The 25,300-nt window shown below is 43.7% G+C and overlaps 1 protein-coding gene across 2 annotated transcripts in view; it reads right to left on the bottom strand.

The window, feature by feature from the left end:
* The window catches only part of GABRP (gamma-aminobutyric acid type A receptor subunit pi), a 45,032-nt gene extending 20,160 nt beyond the window's left edge, over nt 1–24,872 (bottom strand). The window contains exons 1-6 of one of the 2 annotated variants that reach the window (XM_081189503.1): nt 24,712–24,872; nt 14,011–14,095; nt 9,211–9,314; nt 4,064–4,131; nt 3,454–3,671; nt 1,636–1,718 (exon numbers count right to left, since the gene is read on the bottom strand). In XM_081189503.1, coding sequence (XP_081045629.1) covers nt 1,636–1,718; nt 3,454–3,671; nt 4,064–4,131; nt 9,211–9,314; nt 14,011–14,066 — 529 coding nt within the window. In that variant the 5' untranslated portion in view covers nt 14,067–14,095; nt 24,712–24,872. Of the gene's footprint in view, nt 1–1,635; nt 1,719–3,453; nt 3,672–4,063; nt 4,132–9,210; nt 9,315–14,010; nt 14,101–24,711 lie in introns of both variants that reach the window. The other variant, XM_081189504.1, reaches the window with a different exon arrangement.
* Between the last annotated feature and the right edge of the window lie 428 nt (nt 24,873–25,300).

Raw genomic sequence — 25,300 nt, 5'->3', positions numbered from 1 at the left:
GCTCATGGTTTGGTTTGGTTTGGTTTGGTTTGCTTTGCTTTGCTTTGCTTTGCTTTGCTTTGCTTTGCTTTTACTTTGCTTCGCTTCGCTTCATACAAACCCACAAGTGGTAGCTAATATTTGTCCTTACCTTGCTGCTCATGTTTTTTTTTGGGGGGGGGGGAGGAAGCAAAGCATGAGCCCGGGTTCAGAAATCACAAGAAGCCAAACTCTGGCTTGTTTTGGCTGCAGGAGGGTAACATCAGAAATTTTTGCCACCGTGCATCAGTACATTAGATTATAGTTAGTCCTGTCCCCATGCAAAACTGGTATGAACCAGATACCGATGAGTCTATCCAACCCTATCTCAGCCTCTTCAGAACCTACATGGGTTAGAAACCATAAAACATCAGGCTAGTGAGATACAGTAGTTTTCATTTGAAATGTTGGAATTATCAAGGCACCCAGCAACAGGAAAGAAACAAGTACATTTTCTATATACGCACAGATTCTCAGGCCCAATGCATGTTTTATTACTGTGCAGCTGAGCAACCTCTTCTGTGTGGTCAGAGGTCCAGCTGAAGTACTTCTGTATGCTAGAGGCAAGCATGCCGGCTGCTTAGATCTCACCGGATACTTTCCACATCTGCTCCTGTGGAGGCTTTGCACTGACATGGAAATATTTCAGTGGGTGGGAGCCCTACACGGCTGCCACTCATTAAGAGAAGAGCAGAGCCCTGCTGGAGCAGACCAAAGGCCTGTCTAGTCCAGCATTCTGCTCTCACATTGGCCAATGAAAGCCCACCAGCAGGACCTGAGCACAGGAGTTCTCTCCCACTGTTTCTCTCTGGCAACTGGTACTCAGAGGCATATTTTTGAATGCTGAGCCTCAGCTGCAGAGGTTTTAACTTCTAAATCCTGCCTCAACTAATTATTCTAGAGCTGCTGAAATCCTGCTGTCAAGGAGCAGACCAGCAATAAAACACCCAGCGCCAGCGAAGTTAACCTAAAGAAACCCAAACTCTGCAGGCCTAGTGATCGCAGCAACTCTTCCCTGTAGATCTTGCCCCAATAAGGCATTTCTGAGGACTGAAAGTCCCGCCTCCCCACCACTCTCCAAGACTCCTTCCCCCATCCACCTGAGGCTCCTTCACCTTGTCTCTCTTTCCTCCACCCTCTTCCATCCTCTCCATGGCCTTGGAGACCAGGGGAGCTGGTCACAGCAGGAGCGGGGGGACTCCATGGCTTCTTCAGCAGCTTGCCCCCACTCCTCTTCAGCCTCCACTTCGGCTTCCGATTTTAAACCACTCTGCCCCACTAAACCCTGTTGCCTCTTCCGCTTCAGACATCACCTCCTCCCAGTCTGCTCCCTCTTCTCCCTCTGTGTCGTTCCACCACTAATCCCCTGGCTCTGAGACATCTTTCCCCTAGGGGTTCCCCATCTGCTGCTTTCCACCACGCCTCTGCATCCAGCTAGCCCACGACACCGTCCTATTGAATTCAATGGTGCTTTCTCTCAGGTAAGTGGGCTTAGGATTGCAGCCTAGCAGTACCTGGGAGCTTCCTCTGGAGCACCCTCTCTCCAGTGTCCCTGCAAACGGGCTCCCTTCCCTGCCCCCTGCCCCTCTCTTTGTTAGAGGTAATAAAATCACTTACAGCTTTCCAGTTGCAAGGTGCACGTCTGTTTGTCCATAGGGTATTTAGTCAAATCCATACTACAGGCAACTGTTGTAGTTATCCTTTAAAAGCAAAGTACAGATGGTTACCATCCATGCATCATACTGAGCACTGAAAATAGAAACAAATTATCCTACTTATTTGAGCTGTTTTTAAAAAGGCAAAACATATGGCTAGGGGGGAAAGATCGGCTGATGTTTTTTGTCAAAAGACAGATAGGGAATAAAGATGTGAAATTATTAACTCATTTACACCCCACTTCATTCTGAATCTTAGCAAAAATGAGACGGTGGAAAACAAAAATGGTTAAAAACAAATGCAGTGCTTGAAGGTAAGAAAACGGCAGTATTGTAAGTTAAAAGGCGTAAGCAGCCTAAAAAACGGAAGAATTATTTAGCATCAAAGGTCTGTAGTAGTAGTAGTAGTAGTAGTAATAATAATATAATAAATAATGCATGCTGCCTGGGTTACCCCAGGGACTCTGGGAGGCTTCACCCAGAATAAAAATGTATTCAACTCACATCTGGAGGAAGCCTGATAGATCTTCACTGGGAGGGCATTTCACAATGATGGCACTACTGCTGAAGACCCTGTCTCTTGGGCCCACCTCACAATGTACTGGACTCTGACCTGGGAGACCAGGGTTCAAATCATTGGGTGACCTTGGGCCCGTCACTCCTTCTCAGTCTAACCTGCCTCACAGGGTTGTTTTGGGGGATCGAATGGGGAGGGGGAGAACCATGTCCACCACCTTGAGCTCCTTGGAAGTGAAAGGTGGTATATAAATGGAATAAATAAAATAGAAACGATGCAAAATTACAGTACAGTCACCATCATCCCCCTTTGTCTCAGCACCCTACTGCAGCTTCTCCCAACTTGGTGCTCACCAAAAGTTTTAGATTACAGCCTCAGGAGACCCAGCAAGTGTGGAGAATGCCCTGGAATGATGAGAACTCTAGTTTAAAACATCAGGAGGGCACCAGGTTGGGAAAGGCTGATATACTGTAACTGCTTGTGTTTGCGCAATTGAAACAACAGCATATTTTCCTGTTTATCCCTGGCTTCATTTCCCTTTCTATGTTGCTTTGCTTTTTGTCTATAGTAAATGTATTTTTAAATTAGTTGAATTGGGATTTACTAGATAGATAGATATAGATAGATAAAGATTAAGCGCTTCAGTTGGAATTGCTACTCTTCCCTTTTTAGATCCTGAAAAAGGTTACCCCAATTGTACAGAAACAAATTTTGAAAATAGTTTATAATATTTCAGTTCATCTGCTCTGGCCATCAAAGTGAGAAGGATGGCAAGGCAACACAGTCCTCACAATGAACTGCCTTCATGACATTATCAGCTAGTCAGATCTTACTAGCCACGTGACATTGTCAATCATCATCACACTGGCTATGTAATCCCATATTGTTGGCTTCACATATGCAGCATGAAGCAGTCCCTGTTTTCTTCTTTTAAAAAGATGGTGCCAGAGGATTTACTGATGAGACAGTTAACATCTGAACTTGAAAAGAGGTGAGCGAGGGATGGTGAAAGCCTCTAGGTGAACATTTGGCACAGAACTGATACAGCTCTCCCACAAGCAAGCTTTCCCGTTAACTGTGATGGAGGGGAGAGCAGCTCTGAAAGTATGGAACAAATAGCTGGATCAGGAATCTATCTGGTCTAGTATGATGATTATCAGCAACGTAGCTGGTGAAAGAGGATCCACTTAAAACAGTCACAATTCATTCTAATCAATCCCAGAAGGGCTCTTTGAAAAAGCACTCTTTGGGCAATGAGCATACCTTATGGCATAAAGGACTGTTCCATTGGGATATATTCTTATTAGACGGTTTTCAACTGTGATATCATGAAGAAAAGACTTTTTTGAGTCCACTATAAAGGTGTCTGGTACCCAAAGCATCTCCACAAGGCGGCCATCTAAGCTTAAGCTCTTGTTACCCTCAAAACAAAGGCGTTCATCAGTCCATCGTTGTCTTAGGAATATGGTAGCTGTGTAATCCTAGGAAGAGAGCACACTTTAAAACAGACAGCTAACTAAATACATTATAACACACATACCCCTTTCATTTGATCTGCTATATGTATGGAAACAACAACTATTATTAACTCATAGCAGTTTCAAAAGGGATAGGTTCTCAAAGGCAACTCGCTACATGCCTTTTGTGCGTGAAATGCTGTTCTCGCACAGCACTGGATACAAGCTTAGCAGTATGAATTAAAATGGCCATGTTGCCCCAAAGTGTTTTAGTGAGGTGTTTTGTTGTTTTTTTTAAATGATATTTGTTCCTTATTCTGAAAGTCTAGCAAAGGTGCTGGAAGCAAAAGGAGAACGAAAGAGTTTCCTGTTATACTTAATACAATATGAAGTAAGAAAAAAAACCACTACTATACCATGTTTATTTCCGATATTGTGTCAATGCTTGCTATATCCATACTCATTCCTACGGAGACAGGGCCATCTGAAATAGATGCACAAACATAGCATAAAATTAATATTCAGTCTATAGTAAGAGGTTGTGGTCTTTGTTTCGGTACTGAGAGTTCATCACTATGCTGTGGTAGATTACATGAGACTGGAGCTAAAAGCAGGACTTCCAAGGTCAGTTTTCCTAAGGGAGAAAGATTAGTCTCACAGGAGTTTCTGCGGGCCAGATGTGGTCTCGGAGCAAACATGTGAAGACAACTGAGCACATTTTGGAGTTGTTTAGCCAGCTTTAGCAGTTTCACTGGGTAGGGCTTCCTGGATAGGAAACAGTGCAGAAATCCCTATATCACAGAAATACAGTGCAATGTATCCATTTGGAAATAAGAATGCACATCAAAAATTGGACATTAAGGCCAAATGTATTTTTAAAAAAACAACTGATGTTAATTTAGCAAAGATGTTTAATACTAAAATTATATAATGATGGGGGGAGGGGGTCTGTTTGATTCAATCCAGCAAGAAGTACCGTAATTTAATCCTGTTCATTAATTTCAGTGTGGGTCTACTCTGTGTGAAACACTTGGCATATGCATCCTTCCATGTTTGTGAAATCTTCAGCAACCCTGCTGTTATTTAAGTAATTCAAAGAAATGCTGACCACTTTTCTGCAGTTTTGGGAATGATATAAAATTGACCAAACTGCAATGAGGGTTCCCTTCCCTCAGTGACTTGCATCCTTCTGCTTCTTCCAGATGTCCACTGATGGTGCAATTGCTTCTGGGTTTGGCATGTGAACAAGTTGCAAATGTGTCCGAGGAGTTATTCTTCAGAGTTTTGTCTTATTACAGAAAAGGTCTTTTCAAATTTAGTCCCAGCAATTCACCTTAAGACAGGAGGAGTGGATACTGTTTGAAAATTTCCAATATTTAAAGGAAAAGAAAACAGTTGCCGCATTTAGTGAAGCCAAATGGTCTTTGCATCTCAATAGATGAGATTTCCAGGTAAGTAGTCATGCAAGTCAGTTGCAGCAAAAACAAGAGAGGCCTCATTTGAATGTAATGATAAACTACAGTTTATCACTATGGCAATGAGCTCAGGCAAACTTTGGGTTCCCCTTCCTTCTTCCTTCAACATAGCCACTAGGAGGACACTGAAAGCTTCCTCTTTTTTCTTTCTCTTTTTTACAAATAACAATTTGCCCTTTTGTCCAGATATGGACAAACTTTGGTTAGCTTTAAGTTGTTTTAATGAAACAATCCAACTTCAAACCATGGTTTATGAAGCTGGTTTGTTCCAGTAAACCATAGCTAAGATCAGTGGCATGTGGGGAATTTTTTCGTAGGGGAACAATTAGGGCCAGAGGTGCCAGCTTGCAAGAGGGTGTGAACATCGCACCTCCTCCTCTAAGCTGGGCAGAAGTTTCCTGGGCTTTGGGAAGGAAGCACCAGGGGGACTAGCTTAGTCCCACTAGTCCACTGATCTCACACCACTGACTAAGATCAACCACAGTTTAGGGTGAAAAGTTCCAATCTCTTTTTTGGAGAGAAGGAAGGGGGAGGCATGCATGGCAGAGACTTACCTGGGCTCATTCCCATAACAATAAACCATTTAGCATTATGTCCAGTCGTAACCAGAGAGTCTTGTTGCACCTTAAATACATAACCATCTTCTTCACCAAACCTTTATTAGGCATTACAAATAAAGGCTATCATAAAACATCCATATATAAAAATTTGAAATATATACAAATAAACAGCCATGTAAAAATATGTAACGAGGATTTTCATTGGAATTTCTTCCTGCTAAATAGTGCCATTCACCACTCTATGAGATACTATTGATAAAAACTCAGCCACCCTTGCAGTTACTTCCAGGTTAATGTCATACAGATAGAATTTGATATTTTCATTGTGCCGTGATGTTAGATACCCAAAAAAGGAGGTAGCTTGCATTTGCGTAGCTGGTTGTACAATGGACAGTAGAAAATAATACGTTCTCCTGTGTCTGGCACATTCAAAGAACATCTGCAATGTCTATTGTTTCTGGGGATGTTTAAATATCTGCCCTTGACAGTTGGGCTAACATAGAGGCCCTGCGTTGGACTGCAGTTATTAATTTTGAAATATAAGTGACCCTGTTATCTGGTGTACTTAAGCCATAGAACCTGGGGGAGCAAATTTTATTTACAGCTGGCTTGATGTTTTGTTTTTCAGTGTCCCTTAATCGGATTTGAATATTGCAATAAATTTATTGGTCACTTGAATTATGCAAGAGTTCTAAGTCAATACCGATAGATCTGATTTTGCTATGTAAGAGCTGAAACCATTTGGAATTATAAGAATTCTTAAGTCAGAGAGCAGATTCAAAGGTTGGCAATGGAAATGGCAACGCAACCACAGTATTTTATAGTGCTAGCCTACACCCAATATTCCAATGTGTATATACCTAGTTCTGCACACATTGCCCCTTACTTGATTGGACTTGGGAGCCTCAGAATACATCTCAAGAAACTTGACTGTATCTTATCTAAATCACTATTATATGCTTGTATTCATATTGGGATCCCAAAAAGTATTTGGGATGACACTTTAGCTGGAAAAATTTGAATAGCAGCTGGTATAAATTGGTTACCTTTCTGAAAATAAAAGCAAGCTACCAACCTGAGTGCCACAACCAGAGAGTCTTGTGGCACCTTAAATGCATAATAACGGTTGTAAGTCTTCGAGACTCTTTGTTGTTTCTGATTGATAAAATGATTTAATGTGTTGTAATAAAATAACCAGATAACATACGCGAGATTAATTCCTCTAATGGTAAACTGGTAAAATTTGACCAAATTGTAAAAAAGATTGATCCCAAGATCCTTGAGCTGACCTACTGCATCATTAAGGGAAGTTTTTGAAATTATTCTTGCCTCTCTCCAGTAGATGGCAATAGAAAACTATTCCCTTTTTCCAGCTTTGGAAGGCCAGAGGGCTAAACCAATAAAGGTTAAATATCTTACGATAGATGTGAATGCTTTATTTTGTAATGAATACTGGATTAATATGTATAAACTGGAAATTATTACTTTTATTCAATCTAATGAATAAAACAGTTTCGCAATGAAATATTATTTGATGAGAGACAAGGATGCATAGAATGCATTGAAGCTCAACTAGAAATTTAACATATTTAACTAGGCAAGAGCCAGAAGTAACCACACTAAGGTTACTTCCAATGCAAAGTGAAGATTATGTTTAAACGCCCCAGAATTCTGTTTTATGCCATTACACATCATCAACTTCTTCAAATAAGCAGAGGCTTGACAACCATATGTCAGGAGTGCTCTGATGGTGTTTCCTGCTTGGCAGGGGGTTGGACTCGATGGCCCTTGTGGTCTCTTCCAACTCTATGATTCTATGATTCTATGATTCTATGATTCTATGAAATAGCTCAATAAAATATTAGGCAATGGTGGTAGGATGTTTAGAACTGAGCATTCAAATGTAGTCACCTGCTTCTGCAACCCACACTTTTAACTTCTTGTTTTAAAAACTGAAGGTGAAGAGCCAACAGTTTCACATCCAAAATTCCCACGAAACCAGGGATTCTGCTGTAGATTCTGCTTTGGCAGCAAAGCCAGCCAAATCTTGAAATTCAGCATACCCTGAGATGCAACCTGTTCAGACTGTGGTGTGTTTTGTTGTTCCATATTTCATTCTCTGTGTTCAAAGCATCTGTCTCCCAGGGCAACAGGGGGGACGAAAATCAGCACTAAAACATCTGTCTCTACTTTAGTCTAACTCATTTCACAATTATTTAAAAGGAGGGGTTTAATGTGGAGCCCAGTGCATCCCTCAGATTTGCAGTAGTTGTAAATGATGTTCAGCAACCCACTTTAAAATAAACATAGCATTCTAAATTATTAACTGGGTAGATGGTATAAAACTGTATTACTCCCCAGCATCTAATATACCTATATGAAATTTGATCATTATTTATAATTATGCATAATGCATAATTTGGAGCATATAGCAAGGATTTTGTTGTTGTTTGAAGCTGCTGCTGCACAGCTGAAGAAGCAAACTGGATACTTTCTCCTCAGTCTTTTTATAGTTTAAATACACACAGAGAAGTGGGTTCTTTTTCAGCAAACAGGAAAAAAAACAACTTCTGGTTCTTCAGCATTTCCAACTATTATTTTTACTAGGCACTCTGGTACCACTTGAAAGTGCACAAGGAGCCGGTGGTGTTCCCTAGAGATCTAAATTATGAAACATGTCACTGTTATGACAGGGCTGTAGAGGTCATAAGTTAACACCAAAACAGTCTATATAGTACGGACGATAGCAGACAACACATTTCCCTTCTAGCACATGGCTGGATTCCTTCTGATATCTGGATCTTCTTAGTTAGTGAATGTGTTCTTTGCACCACAGGCTCCTCAGTTCCTTCTGCACTTTGCTTTTGGGCCATTATAAATAAGAATCTTGACTATACAGGCCGGTCTGTCACTTCTGTTAGATATGGCAGATCATAGTTCGGTATCACAGGGACAGAGCTAACCCTTCAGGTTCCTTCTAAACCCTGCAGCTTGGGAGATAGAACTGTTGGGATACTGCCAGGGAGACAAAGTCCATCATGGCCCCCAAGCCGGCTGCCGGACGATCCATCAATCTCCCGTAGGCACGCAGTATCAGCAATTAGTGACATGAGTTTCTAGAAATAGCTTGCCACATTCCAGAGCTCATGCACACTCTATCAGCAGATAATTCACAGCAGAAGTTGCACTCAGGAGAGCATTATTTACAAGTTTTATTCAGCGTTGATCAGAACAAAGAAAAACATGACTGCCTGCATCAGTGTCTCCAGACACAGAGAGAGAAACGAAAGCAATAGAAAACATAAACATCCTGTGAACAGGAAATGCGCAGACTCTGTGACTCACAAAGCCTGCTCCCTTTTAAGGTGGAACGGAAATATCCTAACAAGAACAACCTTTTAAAATGACACAATGCTGCCAAAGATACAGGACTGAAAAGGCTTTAATTGCGGTTTCATTTCTCATTTTTTAGTTGTTGTCTAACTCTCAGAAGAGCCTAGTCCCATCAAAACTTTTTTTCCTACTTACTGTCAAAAAATGGTCGCAGATACTTGTTATATCCTTTCATTATTTTCTGTATGGTTGGAGGAAGAATTTCACCCTTTTCTTCAGCCAGAGAAACTTGTGTTAATCTAACCAGGAAAAAGAACAGGGAGTTTATTCTCAGGCTATTGTCACAGACGAAACGTTGTGCCAAATTTCTAACACAGAAGTTGTGTTGCTTTTCCATCTCATAATGTCTACATGCAGCAAAAGCATTTCCCAAAATGCCAGACTTGATAAAGCTTTAATCCCCCAAGGAGCAGAATCTGCCGGTTTTATATCTGGCCCAAATTTGGTACAACTGCCCTGATAGCTGAATGAATTTCTAAAGTGTTCAGTGTTTGCTTACCGTTTCTGCAAGATACATAATAGTAGGTAGGCTTTTTCCCATCTGATAAAATGAAGTTTATTTTTATATACCATGAAATCTGCTTAGTCAAATTTCCCCAAGGGATAAAATACATCAGAAAATATTTTTGCATGCCACAGCTGTTCTCTGCACCCCAACCTGGTGTCCTCCAGATGTTTTGCTCTACAGTTCCCATTAGCCCCAGCCAGCATGGTCAATGGCCAGCAATGATTAGAGAGTTGTATGCCAAAATGTCAGAAGAGCACCAAGCTGATCTGCAGTTTCCATTTCCAGAACAACAATGAATTTTGTCCTGGTACAGACAAGTTACTATAGTGATCAGGTATGAGCTGTGGCAAAACTAGGCCTCATACACTCCTTAGTTCAGTGTTGCCCAAACTTGGGTCTCCAGCTGTTTTTGGACTACAATTCCCATCATCCCTGACCACTGATCCTGCTAGCTAGGGATGATGGCAGACCCAAGCTTGGGAAACCCTGCCTTACTGTATAATAGGAAGAGAATGAAAGATTCTACTTGCACTTAGAACCAGTAGCTATATTATGTTCAAACCCAGATATCTACGGTTTGTTCTGACTATATTTAGTTAAAGCAAATGATATCCAAAAGTTACCTCTAAGATCCCTGATGTTTATTTCAATGACATAGTATCCATGTGTATATTTGGGGGAATAACCCATATGCATGTGAACCTCTATGTGTACTGATGATTATCACATATATATCAAAATCTAAATTATGATACAGGAAGTGCAAATATACCTCTGTGTCCTCTTTGCACTGACCTTAGGCAGGCCAGTGGATCCAATTGGTTCTCATGCAATAAAGATATCACCTTTGCAACCTGGTGCACAAATAATATGAAACTTCATCCCATAATCCACTTGATCTGGTCTGTCTATTGAGTGCGCCCCCTGAAAAACCCACCTCCACAGTTGCCTATCACAACATACAAATCAGATGCAATTATTGTTGACAGGCATTTGAGGATAAAAATTCAAATGTGATAAAATCCTGCATAGTTTATGAAAGCGGACGGCTGGGGAGCAATACCTTGAAACACAATCCTGCTCTGCAAACATTTCATTCACTCGCAAAGAAACTTAACATGTGTGCACCATGCCCTGCCATGGAACGCATGACTGAACAGATTTGATTGTTTCCAAATTAGGTAGTAAAATTCTTTAGGCAGGAACCACTTTTCTTTGCATGTTTCTATAGCGACTAGCATAGTATATTCAAGCAAAGGCACACTTAGCTGAAGTCAAAGAGAACAGGAAATCTGCAATCATTAACATTAGATGCGTAGAGTTTAGTTATAAAGGACAGGAACAGAATGATACCAAAGGCAACCAGTGTGGATCAGCTGCCAAGACTGAAAGTCCTCATCTCCCCATAGCCATCTATATCCTCTTCTCTTCAGGGCTTTCCCCAAGCAATCAGAGACTGCGCCTGCATGAAGCCTGCCACTGCTCTGCCCATTTCAGCCATCTTCTGGAGATGGGGGGAGGGCAGCTTGTCGCAGCAGGAAGAGGAGACACGTGTGACTCTTCACCAGCCTAACTCATCTCTGTCTCTTGGCCTCCCTCCTCTCCAGCCTCTGATTTTAGACTCTCCCAGCTCACTAAGCCCTGTTACTTCTTCAGCTTCTGACACCTCCTCTTCTCCCTCTGACCACTCATCGTTGTCCCACCACCACTCCCTGGGCTCTGAGTCTTCCCCCCGGCATTTCCCTAGCTGGTTCTCCCCACCACTCCTCTGTGTCCAACCAGTCCATGACAGCAGCAGTGATGCTTGCCATACAGAAACCAGGTATGCAATGCAACCCCACCTTCGCTGCTCCACCAAACACTACTGGGCATAATAAGAGCCCCACTGAACCAGACCAAAGCTTCACCTAGTCTGTTTCCCACAGTGACCAACCAGATGTCTATGGGACTCCCACAAGCGGGACGTGACCATTAACGTCGATCACGAACTCCTGGACCACCGCCTTGCCGACATGGGGATCCAGGGCACAGTCCTTCAATGGCTGCGCTCATTTCTCTCTGGTCAGGGACAGAGGGTGGCGCTTGGGGGGAACTGTCATCGCGCCACTCCTTGGTGTGTGGAGTGCCTCAGGGTGCGATACTCTCCCCGATGCTTTTTAACATCTTTATGCGCCCCCTCACCCAGCTTGTCCGGAGTTTTGGGCTGGGCTGCCATCAGTATGCTGATGACACCCAACTCTATCTGTTGACTCTATCTGTTGACTCTATCTCTATCGGCCCCAGACACACTGATCACATGCTTGGAAGCTGTGGCTGGATGGTTACATGGGAGCCGGTTGAAGTTAAATCCTTCGAAGACAGAGGTCCTCTGGCTGGGACGGTACGATATGGGATTGAGGAGGCAACTCCCATCTCTTGCGGGGGTGCAATTTGTGCTAGCACCGTCCGTTAAGAGTTTGGGTGTAATCTTCGATACCTCCCTCTCCATGGAGGCGCAGACTCCATGGAGGCGCTATAACAAAGGCGGCATTTTTTCATTTCCGCCAAGCTAAGCAGTTGGCTCCTTACCTCTCTTGCCCTGACCTAGCCACTGTGATCCACGCGATGGTCACCTCCAGACTGGATTATTGTAACTCGCTCTACGTGGGGCTGCCCTTGAGACAGACCCGGAAACTCCAGCGGGTGCAGAATGCCGCGGCAAGACTCCTTACGGGGTCTTCGCTGCGAGATCACATTCATCCAGTTCTATACCAGCTGCACTGGCTCCCGGTGGAGTACAGGATCAGGTTTAAGGTGCTGGTTTTAACCTTCAAAGCCCTATATGGCCTAGGACCCTCGTACCTACGGGACCGCCTCTCCTGGTATGCCCCACAGAGGAACTTACGGTCTTCAAATAAAAACATCTTGAAGGTCCCAGGCCACAGAGAGGTTAGGCTGGCCTCAACTAGAGCCAGGGCTTTTTCGGCTGCAGCTCCAACCTGGTGGAACGCTCTGTCACAAGAGACCAGGGCCCTGCAGGACTTGACATCTTTCCGCAGGGCCTGCAAGACAGAGCTGTTCCACCAGGCCTTTGGTCAGGGCGCAGCCTGACTCCCTCCTTTGGCAATCTTTACAGAACTTTAGTATATGGTTGCCATCAATGTTGATTTTAATTAATTTTTATAATGTTTTTAGAATGTTGCACTATTTTAGTGTTGTTAGCCGCCCTGAGCCCGGCTTCGGCTGGGGAGGGCGGGATATAAATAAAAATTTTATTATTATTATTATTATTATTATTATTATTATTATTAACATAGTCCCTCCCTAACAACTGGTTGTTGTTGTTTAGTCGTGTCCGACTCTTCGTGACCCCATGGACCAGAGCATGCCAGGCACTCCTGTCTTCCACTGCCTCCCGCAGTTTGGTCAAACTCATTTTAGTAGCTTCAAGAACACTGTCCAACCATCTCATCCTGTCATCCCCTTCTCCTTGTGCCCTCAATCTTTCCCAACACCTAGTAAAAGTAAAGGAACCCCTGACCATTAGGTCCAGTCGTGGCCGACTCTGGGGTTGTGGCGCTCATCTCGCTTTATTGGTCAAGGGAGCCAGCGTACAGCTTCTGGGTCATGTGGCCAGCATGACTAAGCCACTTCTGGCTAACCAAAGCAGCGTATAGCCACCATGACTAATAACTGGCATTGGCACAGTCCATGATGGGTAGACACAAAAACTACTGTCCCTCTGTTAATGGAGACATCAGCTGTGCAAAACAGGGAATCGCTTATTAGTTCGACTAGTGAAAATACAGTAGATGCTTGGGTTGCGAACGTAATCCATGCAGGATGCATGTCCGCAACCCACAGTGACGCGTCTGCACACGCGCAGGTTGTGATTCGGCACTTCTGCACATGCGCAAAGCGCGATTTAGCGGTTCTGCGCATGCACGGCCGCCAAAAGGCGGAAGTAACCTGTTCTGGTACTTCTGGGTTTCGGCAGGTCCATAACCCGGAAAAAAATGCAGAAGTGTCTGTAACCCGAGGTCTGATTGTAATGGGATTTCCTGACCACCTTCCCCTCCCTATTCTATTAGTGAATAATATACAGTTGCAAGGTAGAAACCTGGGGAAGCACCTCCCCCCTCTCTCTTGGAAAGCCCCAAGGAAAGATCCTGGACTTCTCTTCCTCTGCTTCCCATCCTCCGCATCTGCCTGTAGTGGGTGAAAATGAGGATCTTGATGGGACGGGCAGGTGGGTAATGGGGGTCAAAGGAGGACCAAGAGAATCTGAGGGGGCAGGCCTGATCAAAGAAGCTGTAGAGATAGGCAGCTCCTTGCAAGCTCTCCACCTCCCAAGTTTCATTGTCTTGAAATGCCCCAATAACCTTTTGCTCCCACCCCAAATGATTCTGCATGCACAGAGGAAGAATGCAACCAATGCCGTCTCTTACCTGCATAATATCATTAGGGAAAGGGCTTTGAAACCCCAGCTCGAGGTGTACATCATTGGAGCTGGCTCCCCAAAAAAATCTTTTTCTTTCCTAAAAGCAAATGAAGCAAAAGCCTTACTCGCAGAGCACTGTGAAGAACACAGAGAGTCTTAACAGGTTACATGAGGTTACCAAGGGTGACTTCAAAAAAGAAAAGAAAAAAGGGATCACTGGGGAAATTGCAGATAGTAACATTACTTAATCCTGACAGAGTTCAGAGGGGATTAGCTTAATCCAATTTTGCAGGTTTGTGTTTTACACTTCGGTCCTAAATGGAAGCAATTCCCTTTTATTTAAGTTGAACTTTAAAGCAGGGGTGGGAAACAGCTGGAATGTGGGCCACATGTGGCCCTCCCCACCTGAAATGCATTATCCCTCCTTGCTCTCTCCTCTCACTGCAATTAGGCTTGAAAAAAGTTTTCTACTGGAGTCACAGTTTTCCCTCTCTAGTAGGCTTCTCTCTCTCTCTCTCTCTCTCTCTCTCTCTCTCTCTCTCTCTCTCTCTCTCTTCCTTTCTCCACCAATAGTAGTGAGAATGGCTGCTGTTTTGTCTAACCCATAGGTAGGCAAACTAAGGCCCGGGGGCTGAATTCGGCCCAATCACCTTCTAAATCCGGCCCACAGACGGTCCGGGAATCAGCGTGTTTTTACATGAGTAGAATGTGTGCTTTTATTTAAAATCCACCTCTGGGTTATTTGTGGGGCAAATGAATTTGTTCTTCCCCCAAAAAAATATAGTCTGGCCCCCCACAGGGTCTGAGGGACAGTGGACCAGCCCCCTGCTGAAAAAGTTTGCTGACCCCTGGACTCTAACCGCCCTGACACTCCTGCAGTCTGCAGTTGGGAGACTCCAGGCTGATTCTGTGTTGTACCTTAATGAAATATCCTCAGGGCAACTTTAAAAAAAACCCAAAAACCTGAAACACCATCTTTTCAGATGATAAGCAATAAAATATAACACAGAATAGTCCAATAGCACCTGGAGTGTCAGATTCCTTCCCTGACCTAGTCCAACATCCCCCACTTGGTTAGTTAGGCAACAGACCTCTCATTTGTCCACAATGTCTGTTTTGCAGGCATATGCTGCCTCTGTACATGAAGCTTTAATTTCCCTATCCTAGATAATGCCTTCCAATAGATCTATGCTTCATAAATTTGTCTAATTCCCTTTTGGAGCCACGGAAGCTGCTTGACCAACAACTATAGCTCTACCTCAATAGCTTCTTTCTTTAAATAAAAAACAAAAAAACGCTAGTGTGACCTTGATTAACTTGCAGTCCTCCAGATAAGGACTTGATTTTACTGACAATTGCCTTTTTCATCGGAAGACCAACAATTTCACCCTCAGGTGTAAGAAGTCCCTGTTCTAGTAACTTTTACATTTTTGTCTTATTAGCTAGCCGAAGAACATTGTCTATTTGACAAGGAGCTAATCCTATGCATTTTCAGTCAGAAGTAAGCTGTGTTCAGTTTAATGGGGCTTACTCTGAAGAAAACATGCATGGAATAGCAAATTTAGTTATTCACAAACTCTTCCCAAGGGAGGGGGCAGATATGGGGACCAGTGGAAACACAATACGAAGCATTTATTTACCTTCCCTCCCTAATCCTTCATCAATACTCCTTGAACACCTTTGTTACCTAACAGTAACCACTTCTCTTAATAAACTAGAGTTCCTAGGATTCTCTGGGGGAAGTTCACTTTAAATGTATGATGTGTGTGCATCCCTAGTCCAACTGATCAGCTGCCATAATTTTCTGTGTGCTCGCTGGCAACCTAGGCCCTGTCCCCACTCTGAGCTATGAAATAATTACCCTGAGGGAGGAGTTGTCCTGGTGTTCTCCAGCTCCTGTCAGCTTTCTACAAGTTTATTTTATTCAGAACAATTTATAAATGCTTCATCATTGGGGGGGGGGGAGGCATTCACACACACACCCCATACGATTCCCCAGAAAGGCACAGAATGTTATGATGTGTGGTCACTTCCTGAGACCATTTAATTTATTTATTTATTTTAAATTTACCTCATGGACATGGTAAAGTTCAAGCAACCAAAAGTGTTAAAAGGAAAAGCACCAGAATATCAGAGCAAGATTTTTCAAGGAAGTAACAGCTTTTGTGAATAGTGTTGTTGAATAGAGATGAACAAAACAGCCTACTTCCATCCCATTTCAGCTTCTCTTTCATGCAAAAACTGATCCATGCCGTCTTATTTTCATGTAGGTTTTATTTTTAATCTAAAAATCCACAGTTCTCCCAAAAAAATAAAAAAGCAGGTGATTATGAGGTGTTTGGAGCACTGCCTCCATTTCCTCTACACAGAGGCGGTTTTAGGGTACCATGACCGGTTCAGCTGCCCTAGGCCCCAGATTCACAGAGGGCACCACAACAATGTTGTAGAGTGGAGTGCAAGAGGTGGAGGGCACAGAATTTAAGCATCGCACAAGGTGCTGCTGAAATTTAAGAGCCCAAAGTCTGCCACAGCTCTACAGCAGGCTTGGGAAATCTGTAGCCCTGATGGACTGGGGGCCCATCAGCCCCGACTAGCATAGCTAATGTGAGGATGTTGGGAGCAACATCTTAATCGGGGTGAGGAATCTCCAGCCTGTGTGCCAATCTTGGTCTGCTAGGGGGTCCAGTTTGGTCCCAACAAACCACACCCACCTGCCTATCACCCGGCATCACTCAGTGGCATCAGCTAATGGGCAGGGGGCGGAGTCCCATTCAGCCAGTTCAGCAGAATTACAGACCCCTATCTGAATTATCTACTTACCAGTCAATTAAGATCACAGATAGGGCTTGGAGTGTCTAGCACAGGGGTAGCCAACATGGAGCAGTCTAGATGCAGTGGACTACAACTCCTATCAGCCCCAGCCAGCATAGCTAATAGCCAGGGGAGATGGGAGTTGTAGTCCAATAACCTCTGGAGGGCGGCGGCATGTGGGATATCTCTGCTGTAGCAAAACTAAGAGCATTTATTTGAAGAGATGGGAGATAAGCCCAGGAGGCTAATGCTACGGGACTTTCAGGTCCAGCTGCCGGATTCACTCTTTGAAGATAACCAATTGATGAGAGCAAGCCAAGGGTCATGTCCGCTTTCAGTTATTAGCTGTAGTTTTCCTGCCTTCATTTGGCTGACAAGTTTGCTCCTGGCATGCCACTCAGCCAACTTCTAATTTCCAACAGCATTTGAGATCTTGCCTATCAAAAGCACAGCACAGGAAGACAGCTGAGACATAAATGGGGGGGGGGAGAGAGAAGACAGAGCAGTTCTGTTTAGATGGAGGCCCGGCTTGTATAATTCCTTGTTATGTCCAGAGAGCACTTGCCATCCTTAAGCATCTCCTCTGGGATAGAATGGTATCCCTTGTGACCTGCACGCTTGACCACAAGGATCTAGGCTAGAGCTTGCTGAATGTTTGATGAATTCAAAATACTGGATGGTCCTTTAGAAAGGAATGTCTGTCCTCGGCAACAGTTACTGTGCTATTTCCAGAGAACAAAAATATTCATGCTTCCCTCTGAAGAAATATGAAGTTATTGGACTTAAATGGATGCTTCTGCCTGCAGTTCAACATAGCATAGAATGGAAGTGTGTGTGTATGTGTGTGTGTGTGTGTGTGTAACACGGATGGCACAAGGCTTTTTGAATCCTGAGGCAAGGATGGAACCCATTGACACAAAGGCTTGATGGCTCCTTCGCATACAGAAGAAACCATCAAACCTTTGTTACAGGTGTATATAATGTGTAGTTAACACAGCAATCTAAACTACAGGACGCTACAGTGGTGCCCCGCAAGACGAATGCCTCGCAAGATGGAAAACTCGCTAGACGAAAGAGTTTTCCGTTTTGGAGGTGCTTCGCAAAACGAATTTCCTATGGGCTTGCTTCGCAAGACGACAATGTCTTGCGAGTTCCTGCTGTTTTTTTTCCCTTTCCCCCCCTTTTTCTAAGCCGCTAAGTCGCTTATCAGCTGATCCGATCAGCAGATAAGCCGCTAAAAGCGCTAATCTGCTAATCCGTCAATGGGCTTGCTTTGCAAGACGAAAAAACCGCTAGACGAAGAGAATCACAGAACGGATTCTTTTCGTCTTGCGAGGCACCACTGTACTGCAATTTATGCTGGGCTAAATTATGTAATTTATCCCTATTCCAAACTCTGTTCAGGAGTGGCAGAGGGAAAACAAGGCTTTGCAATAGAATCTGACTTACACCACCATTTTGGTCACTGTAACTTCCCTTGGGTTGCTAGGTCACAAGCTATCGCTGAATGGAGTTTGGAATAGAGGTAAATTTCCCTCTGTCCCATCCTGGTGTCACCACTCCTCTGGCACACCACATTTTGGGGACTTATGCTGGCCTTGGCTCCCAGCTGCCTGAGCCCTGGCTTAGCTGGGATGGAGGACTTGCGCCAACAGAGCCACATCTACACTGGAGATCCACTTGTTCAAAACTCTGGTCAGTGTGAGGGATCATGGGATTTGATTACTTCCTAAGCCTTCAAAAGCTTGCATATATTACTAGAGCACCAGGCACTATGTTTTACTACTACTTACAATATTACTACTTAAAATGAACAGACCTGGACCCTGCAATCATCACCTGAGGCCCTCCATGTGCCTCCTCCATGAGAGATCCAGAGGGCGGCAACAGAAGAATGGGCATTTTCTGTGGTGACTCCTCATTTGCAGAATGCTCTCCCCCAGTAAGGCTCACCTGGCACCTTCATTACATATCTTTGGCACCTGGGAAAAAAACATTCCCCTTCTCCCAGTCCTCTAGCTAATTAAATAATCTATGGCTTTTTAAACTGGGGTGAGGGGTATTGTTTTTGTTTGTTACTATGTTACATATTTTTGTGCTTTTCTACTGTAAGCCACCCTGTGATCCTTGGATGAAGTGTGGTATAGTAATAAAAAATGAATAAAATAAAGGGTTTTTGTTTTATTTATTTTTTATCAGGTTTTAAGCACACTCCAGTGCTCTGTTGTATGCAACATTACCTAGAGAGATAATAATCCTATGACATTTCAGAAAACCATCCAAACAATACAAAGCAAATCATGCACTCTTTTGGTCCAGCCAGGGAAAGCAGAGACTGGAGGAATCTGTTGTGGTCTATTTATTAGGGATGCATCTCTATCACTGTCCATCCATTGCAATTCTTAACATGGTTTTCCTCCTATTTCCTTGATAATGCATGCCTACTCAGAAGCAAGTTCAATAGAGGTCAATGGAGCTTACTCCTAGGTAGTGGGATGCCTTAATTTTGCAGTCAGTGGGCCATATTTTTTTCCATTTTTTGCAATGAAGACTATTTCCCATAGGCATCCAGTCTGCCACTGTGAAAACAGGATGCTGGCTTGACCCAGCAAGGAGCGAAGTGGGTGTGAATTGCTTGTCTACTGTAAACCATGGTTTGTGGTTTACTGTGTCATGCAAATGCAACCACTGTGTTGGCATTTTCCACTTAGGAAGATTATATCGCTTTCAAACGCCTACACTATTTATGTTAACATCTGACTGTAGCTGATGGAAGAGAAAATGGTGAGGTATTTGTAAGGTGGATTAGCATTTTGGGCAATAGGTTTTAGCTTCACACTGCAAACCCTAATGAAGCAATTTTTTAAAAAAGCAAAGCAGCCTCACGTTCAGCTTGCATCCATTAATAAAATCTTATGTTCTCAATCAAAGAGTAATTTTAAGGAAACCTTGTGTATGTTTGTATATTGTATATTGTAATATTGACTCATACTGGTATGTGCTAGAAGCCAGATGAAGGCTTGGCTAAACTGTGTCATAAATGTGTCTCCAAAACAGATGTTTGACAGCCTAAAGGAGAAGATAAGGAGCTGTTGTTGAGAGACATAACTTGCCCAAGGCCTGCCAGTGTGTTTTCATGGGTGAGGTACAATTTGAGTGGAAACCTCCCCGGTGAAAGTCTCAAAAGCCGACATTCTGTCTATCCGCTAGCACACACCAGCTGATCAGGCAACACGGCAATGATGCATTTTCGTTTACAACCTTGTTGATTGGAATATTTTAAGCCCTCATGGTTTGTGTTACGACAGCTTCACATCTTTACATCGATATCAACAGCAACCTCATTTTCCAAACGCCAGTAGGCAAAATGGCATCATCCCCACACAAGAGGGCTTGGGGAGAATTCCCAAGGTTTGCAGGAAAAAAAATCTTTAAGGAATGGGGCTTAAGAAAGGAGCATAAAGAAAAGAGTTTAAAAAGGAGGCAACAAGGATGCATTTAATGAGAAATTGAGCTTTCTTCCTCAATATCAGAATCACGCATCATATCCATACCATGATAGAATACATGGTATAGTGCACCCCTATTCTGTCCTGAGATGGATCTGATGGATTGACTGCATATTATTTGGAGATAGCTTGAAGTAGAGACATATAGAATTAGTTGCTTTACTGCTGGTAGTAATCTAACCATTATTTAGTTCTATGGTCCCCAGAGTGGCACATCTGGGCACTACAGTGCCCATTAATACCTGATTTGGGGCCCAGCCAAGGTCCCCCTGTCCTTCCCAAATATTTGAATTTATTTTTAAATTGATATTTTGGTGGTTTTGGGCAGGGAGGAGTTGGTTGGAAAGATTTGTCTGTTAGTGGAAGGAGTGTTACCTGATTTTTTTTCGTTGCTTTTTCTGGTGGAGAGAGTTGCAGGCGTTTTTTCTGGTTTGTGGGGAGTTCTGCGTTCTGAGCATCGCCAGTTTTTCTGCTATAAAATGGGTATTCTGTGTTGCCTACAAGAGTCTCTTCATTATACCAATGTGTCCCTGGGCACAAAAAGACTGGGGACATCTGCTTTAGATCACATTCTTTATATAGCCAGCATGCTACTGCATGATGTTTGCAGTTATTTTACTTTAGGGAAGTTTTTAATAACTGATGTTTTAATGTATTTTTAGTCTTTTGTTGGAAGCCGCCCAGAGTGGCTGGGGAAACCCAGCCAGATGGGCAGGGTATAAATTATTATTATTATTAATTTAGTCTATTGCAAAATCACAAATGGCTGTTTTTTCCATATATTATTACATGGTTCTTCCTGGTATTTTATTTATATGGATCATATATCAATGTGTAAATTGTTACTTTGTATCCCTACTTGTCTTGATTAAAAAAAAATTCTAAGCAGGTTGAAGGTGCAGGACATTGATGACCCGGTCACTCTGAAAGGGGCTTGTATGTGTATTCACATCCTCCCTATAGTCAGGAACCGTGCATGATCAACACAGCACAAACTAAGCCTACTGGTGTATATTTTGCTCAAGGTTGCTTAGTTTGGTCAGAATCAAGTATATATTTCCAGAGTTAACTCTAAATATATTACGTCTGGTAAATGAGTCACCATAGCTGCTAGAGGGCCATGAAAATTTGTGTCCAGGCTTTCTAGATTCATCTAGAAAGCCCTTCACGGCCTAGGACCCTCGTACCTATGGGACTGCCTCTCCCGGTATGCCTCACAGAGAGCCTCAAGGTCCATGAATAGCAACACCCTAGTGGTCCCGGGCCCTAAGGAAGTTAGATTAGCTTCAACCAGAGCCAGGGCCTTTTCAACTCTGGCTCCGGCCTGGTGGAAGACTCTGCCTCATAAGACCAGGGCCCTGCAGGATCTGATTTCTTTCCACATGGCCTGTAAGACAGAGTTGTTCCACCTGGCCTTTGGCTTGGAGCCAATTTGATTCCCTCCCCCTCTTTCTTTTTTCTTTTTCCTTTCTCCTCCTGTGATGAGGCTGCATTTTAATATTTTAATGTTTCAATATTTTAATTGTTGTATTTTAATCTTGTTTTTAAGTTGTAATCATTCAACTTGTTTTTATTATTGCTTGTTAGCTGCCCTGAGCCCGGCCTTGGCTGGGGAGGGCGGGGTATAAATAATAATAATAATAATAATAATAAATTTATCTACTGATATACTATCTGAAACCAAAGGAGCACATTGGTTGCCAGATTTGTGTTGGGTTTTTTCCATTTCTCCTACCCTACTACATAAAATTTCCATTCACATACATCCCCCACACTGCTCATTCATAAAGATCCATTCACACACACCCATACATCCACAGTGGGTGGAAAGCAGGGCAAGACCAATCCAGCCAATCACAGCCCACAGTGCATGGGTATGGAACCACACTTTCTTGCAATCTCTCTCCCCCCCCCCTCTCTCTCTCTCACACACACACTGTTCAGCTGATCCATGAGAAACAGCTGAGAAGAAGGACTATGGGGTGAGGCAGGGGGTCTAGGATGTTAGAAGAGGCTGGTAACAGAATGGGAAGGTCTTGGTAGGATGCATCTGGTTTGCAAGCTGGTGATTGTGCCTGTCACCTAAGGAAGCTGGCACTCAGATCTGTCACTGCCTCTGAGGCTAGACTACGTCACAGCACCGTCTAGAGCAGCCTTTCTCAACCTGTGGGTCCCCACATGTTGTTGAACTACAACTCCCACCACCTCTAGCTAGCAAGGCCAGAGCTCAGGGATGATGGGAGTTGTAGTCCAACAACATCTGGGGACCCACAGGTTGAGAACCACTGGTCTAGAGTATAGCATGGGATAACCTTGTGTATGCTACCCCGAGTTTTTTGAAAGAAGAGTGAGACACAAGTTTATGAAAAGAATACCACCACCAATGCAAATAATTGTTGGAAGGGACACAATCTGGTCTCAACACTGCTGTGGCAACTCATCACTAAGGTAGATAACAAACAAGCAGGGTTGGGGAAAGCATTTCAAAGTTGTGTGTTGTCACCACAGAAAAGTCCCTGTCTCTAGTCACCTTTCACTTAATCTTGGGTGGCGGGTTGTGTTGAATCAAAGACCACCCTCTGCTGCTGATCTCAGCTGATAAGCATATTATCTGGGTGCATAATCACAGTGGTACCTCGGGTTAAGTACTTAATTCGTTCTAGAGGTCCATTCTTAACCTGAAACTTTCTTAACCTGAAGCACCACTTTAGCTAATGGGGCCTCCTGCTGCCGCTGCGCCACTGGAGCCTGATTTCTGTTCTCATCCTGAAGCAAAGTTCTTAACCTGAAGCACTATTTTTGGGTTAGCAGAGTGTGTAACCTGAAGCGTATGTAACCGGAAGCATATGTAACCTGAAGCGTATGTAATCCGAGGTACCACTGTACCCAGTTCCTGAGCTATATGGACACAATGGTTAAAATCAGCACTTCAATTTGTGCCAAGGAACAGACAGGAAGCCAGGGGGTGCTGATGGCAAGACTGGCAAGATGTGTCCTGAGCAGCCAGCCTTTGTGAGTAGTCCAGTTGCTATATTCTCAACCAATGAGGGTTAGAATCATAGAACTGTAGAGCACAAGCGGCTGCTATTTATTATCAACAAGGACACTTTATGTACATTGGAATAAAAAGGAAGAACTGGAAGACACATGCTGCAGCATCCAAAAATAAACAAAAGCTTGAAGGCTTCTCAAGGTGGCAATCAAGGTATGCACACTGAAGTGATCCCCCTGAAGTCAGTGGGGCTTACTTCTCAGTAGGCATGCATACACTTTTGTTGTAAGAGATAACTTTTAAATATTAGAAAGGGTTCTACATGCCTGGCCAACATGAGCAACTGTTTCCATCAAAGCCACAATAACTACTCTAGCAGAAAAAAACATAAAAACATAAAATGAATGTTTCACCAGTTTCAGAACTCCATTTAAATTATGTTGTATTTGAGTAACAAAACTACATTGTATCTTCTTTCTTTTTTTTAAAAAAAGTAAATGTATCTATTCATTAAGGTTAGGTTTCTCTCCCCTGGAGTATTTGAAAGTAATATAACGATGTTGTGAATGTTAGCTTTTGGGTGCTGTGTAAGTCACCAACATCAGTGATAAAACTCCTGCTGCAGATTTCAAACTTTGCCAGAATTCTTATGATAAAGCTACAACAAAACTGCAATAATTCTAATTGTAGTATAATGCTTATAATGTCTACATACATTAACAGTATTTTTTAAATTTAAAGATCTCTAGGAACATTGACACCACTTTCCCCCTCTTTCAAGGTACCAAAAATCTTTTTTTAAGGCAATTAATGTACCTTCATAGTCAGATTTTATAATTTTATATCTTTGGCATATTCTTTAGATCTACTGTCATGCCGCTAATTTCTACCTCCATTTATGTGTTAAAAAGCAATTGAACATTTCTGGAAGAAGGATTCCTTCTTACACCCTTTTCAAAAGAAACGTGACGACTGCTTCATGTTGTTTTTATATTTTTAAAAAAGCACATTCTCTAAATTGGCTGTTCTATTCTTCTGAAAATATAACCCCCGTCACAAAACTGCAACGTGGTAATTACAAACTTACCACGGATGGAGCTCTGCCTGCAGCTAATTGAAAGTAAGGCTACAGTTCCTACCCACTGAAATCAGTGGGACTCAATGCAATGGATTAGGTTGCGATCCTATTTCATAACCCGCTTCTTTCCCTTCCCCACCAAAGAGAGGGAGCCCACAGCAAACATGCAAACAATTCCAAACTCTGGAAGCGTTCAGAAAGTATTTTTAGGTTGCATTTAGGTTGCACTTATTGGGGACAAAATGGCATAGTGGGGCAAGTAACCCAGTCACACATCAGCAGGATAAGATAAGATGAGAAGAGTTGAGGGGGAGACACACTCACCTACAGAAGGGACGCCCTGGGCATCTTGGCGCTGTTGCCGCAAGGACAGCCAGGACAATCCCAGCCCGCGAGAATCCGGCTCCAGGTGCTTCGCTTTCGACTTTCCGACGGAGCGGCGCCAGCTCCGCGCGCGGGGATCTGCCTCTGGCCAGCGCCTCGTGTCGCTGTGCGCGCAGCGAGCGAGCGGAGATGGCGGAAGGGGCGGGCAAGGGGCGGCACCGCGCCGTCCAGGCAGGAGGACGGACACCGTGCCGTCCATCTGCTCTGTCCGTCCCACCTCGCCGCTGGGAAGCAGCAGCAGCAGCGCCACAAGCTCTTGGGAACTGACGGAGGACAGAGGCGCAGAGACTTGGGGGGGTCGGGGTGCTCCGACGGCCAAGCGGCGAACGCGCACAGGCGCACGACGTGGAGTTCGCTGGTGGTTCTCCGTGCTACAGTCCCCCTCTCTTTTCTTAGAGGATCAGGCCGGGGCCGGTTCCCTCAGTGTGGAGGCGTCGCCCCCTTGCAGTCCTTGTCCTTTGGTCTCCCCCCTGAACGCCCGGAAGGAGCCCCATGGAGCCCTGCGAGACCTCTTGTAAAGATA

This window comes from Podarcis bocagei (genome assembly GCF_964188305.1).
Source record: "Podarcis bocagei genome assembly, chromosome: 4".
Taxonomy (NCBI): Eukaryota; Metazoa; Chordata; class Lepidosauria; order Squamata; family Lacertidae; genus Podarcis; species Podarcis bocagei.
This window is presented reverse-complemented; position numbering and strand designations above follow the sequence as displayed.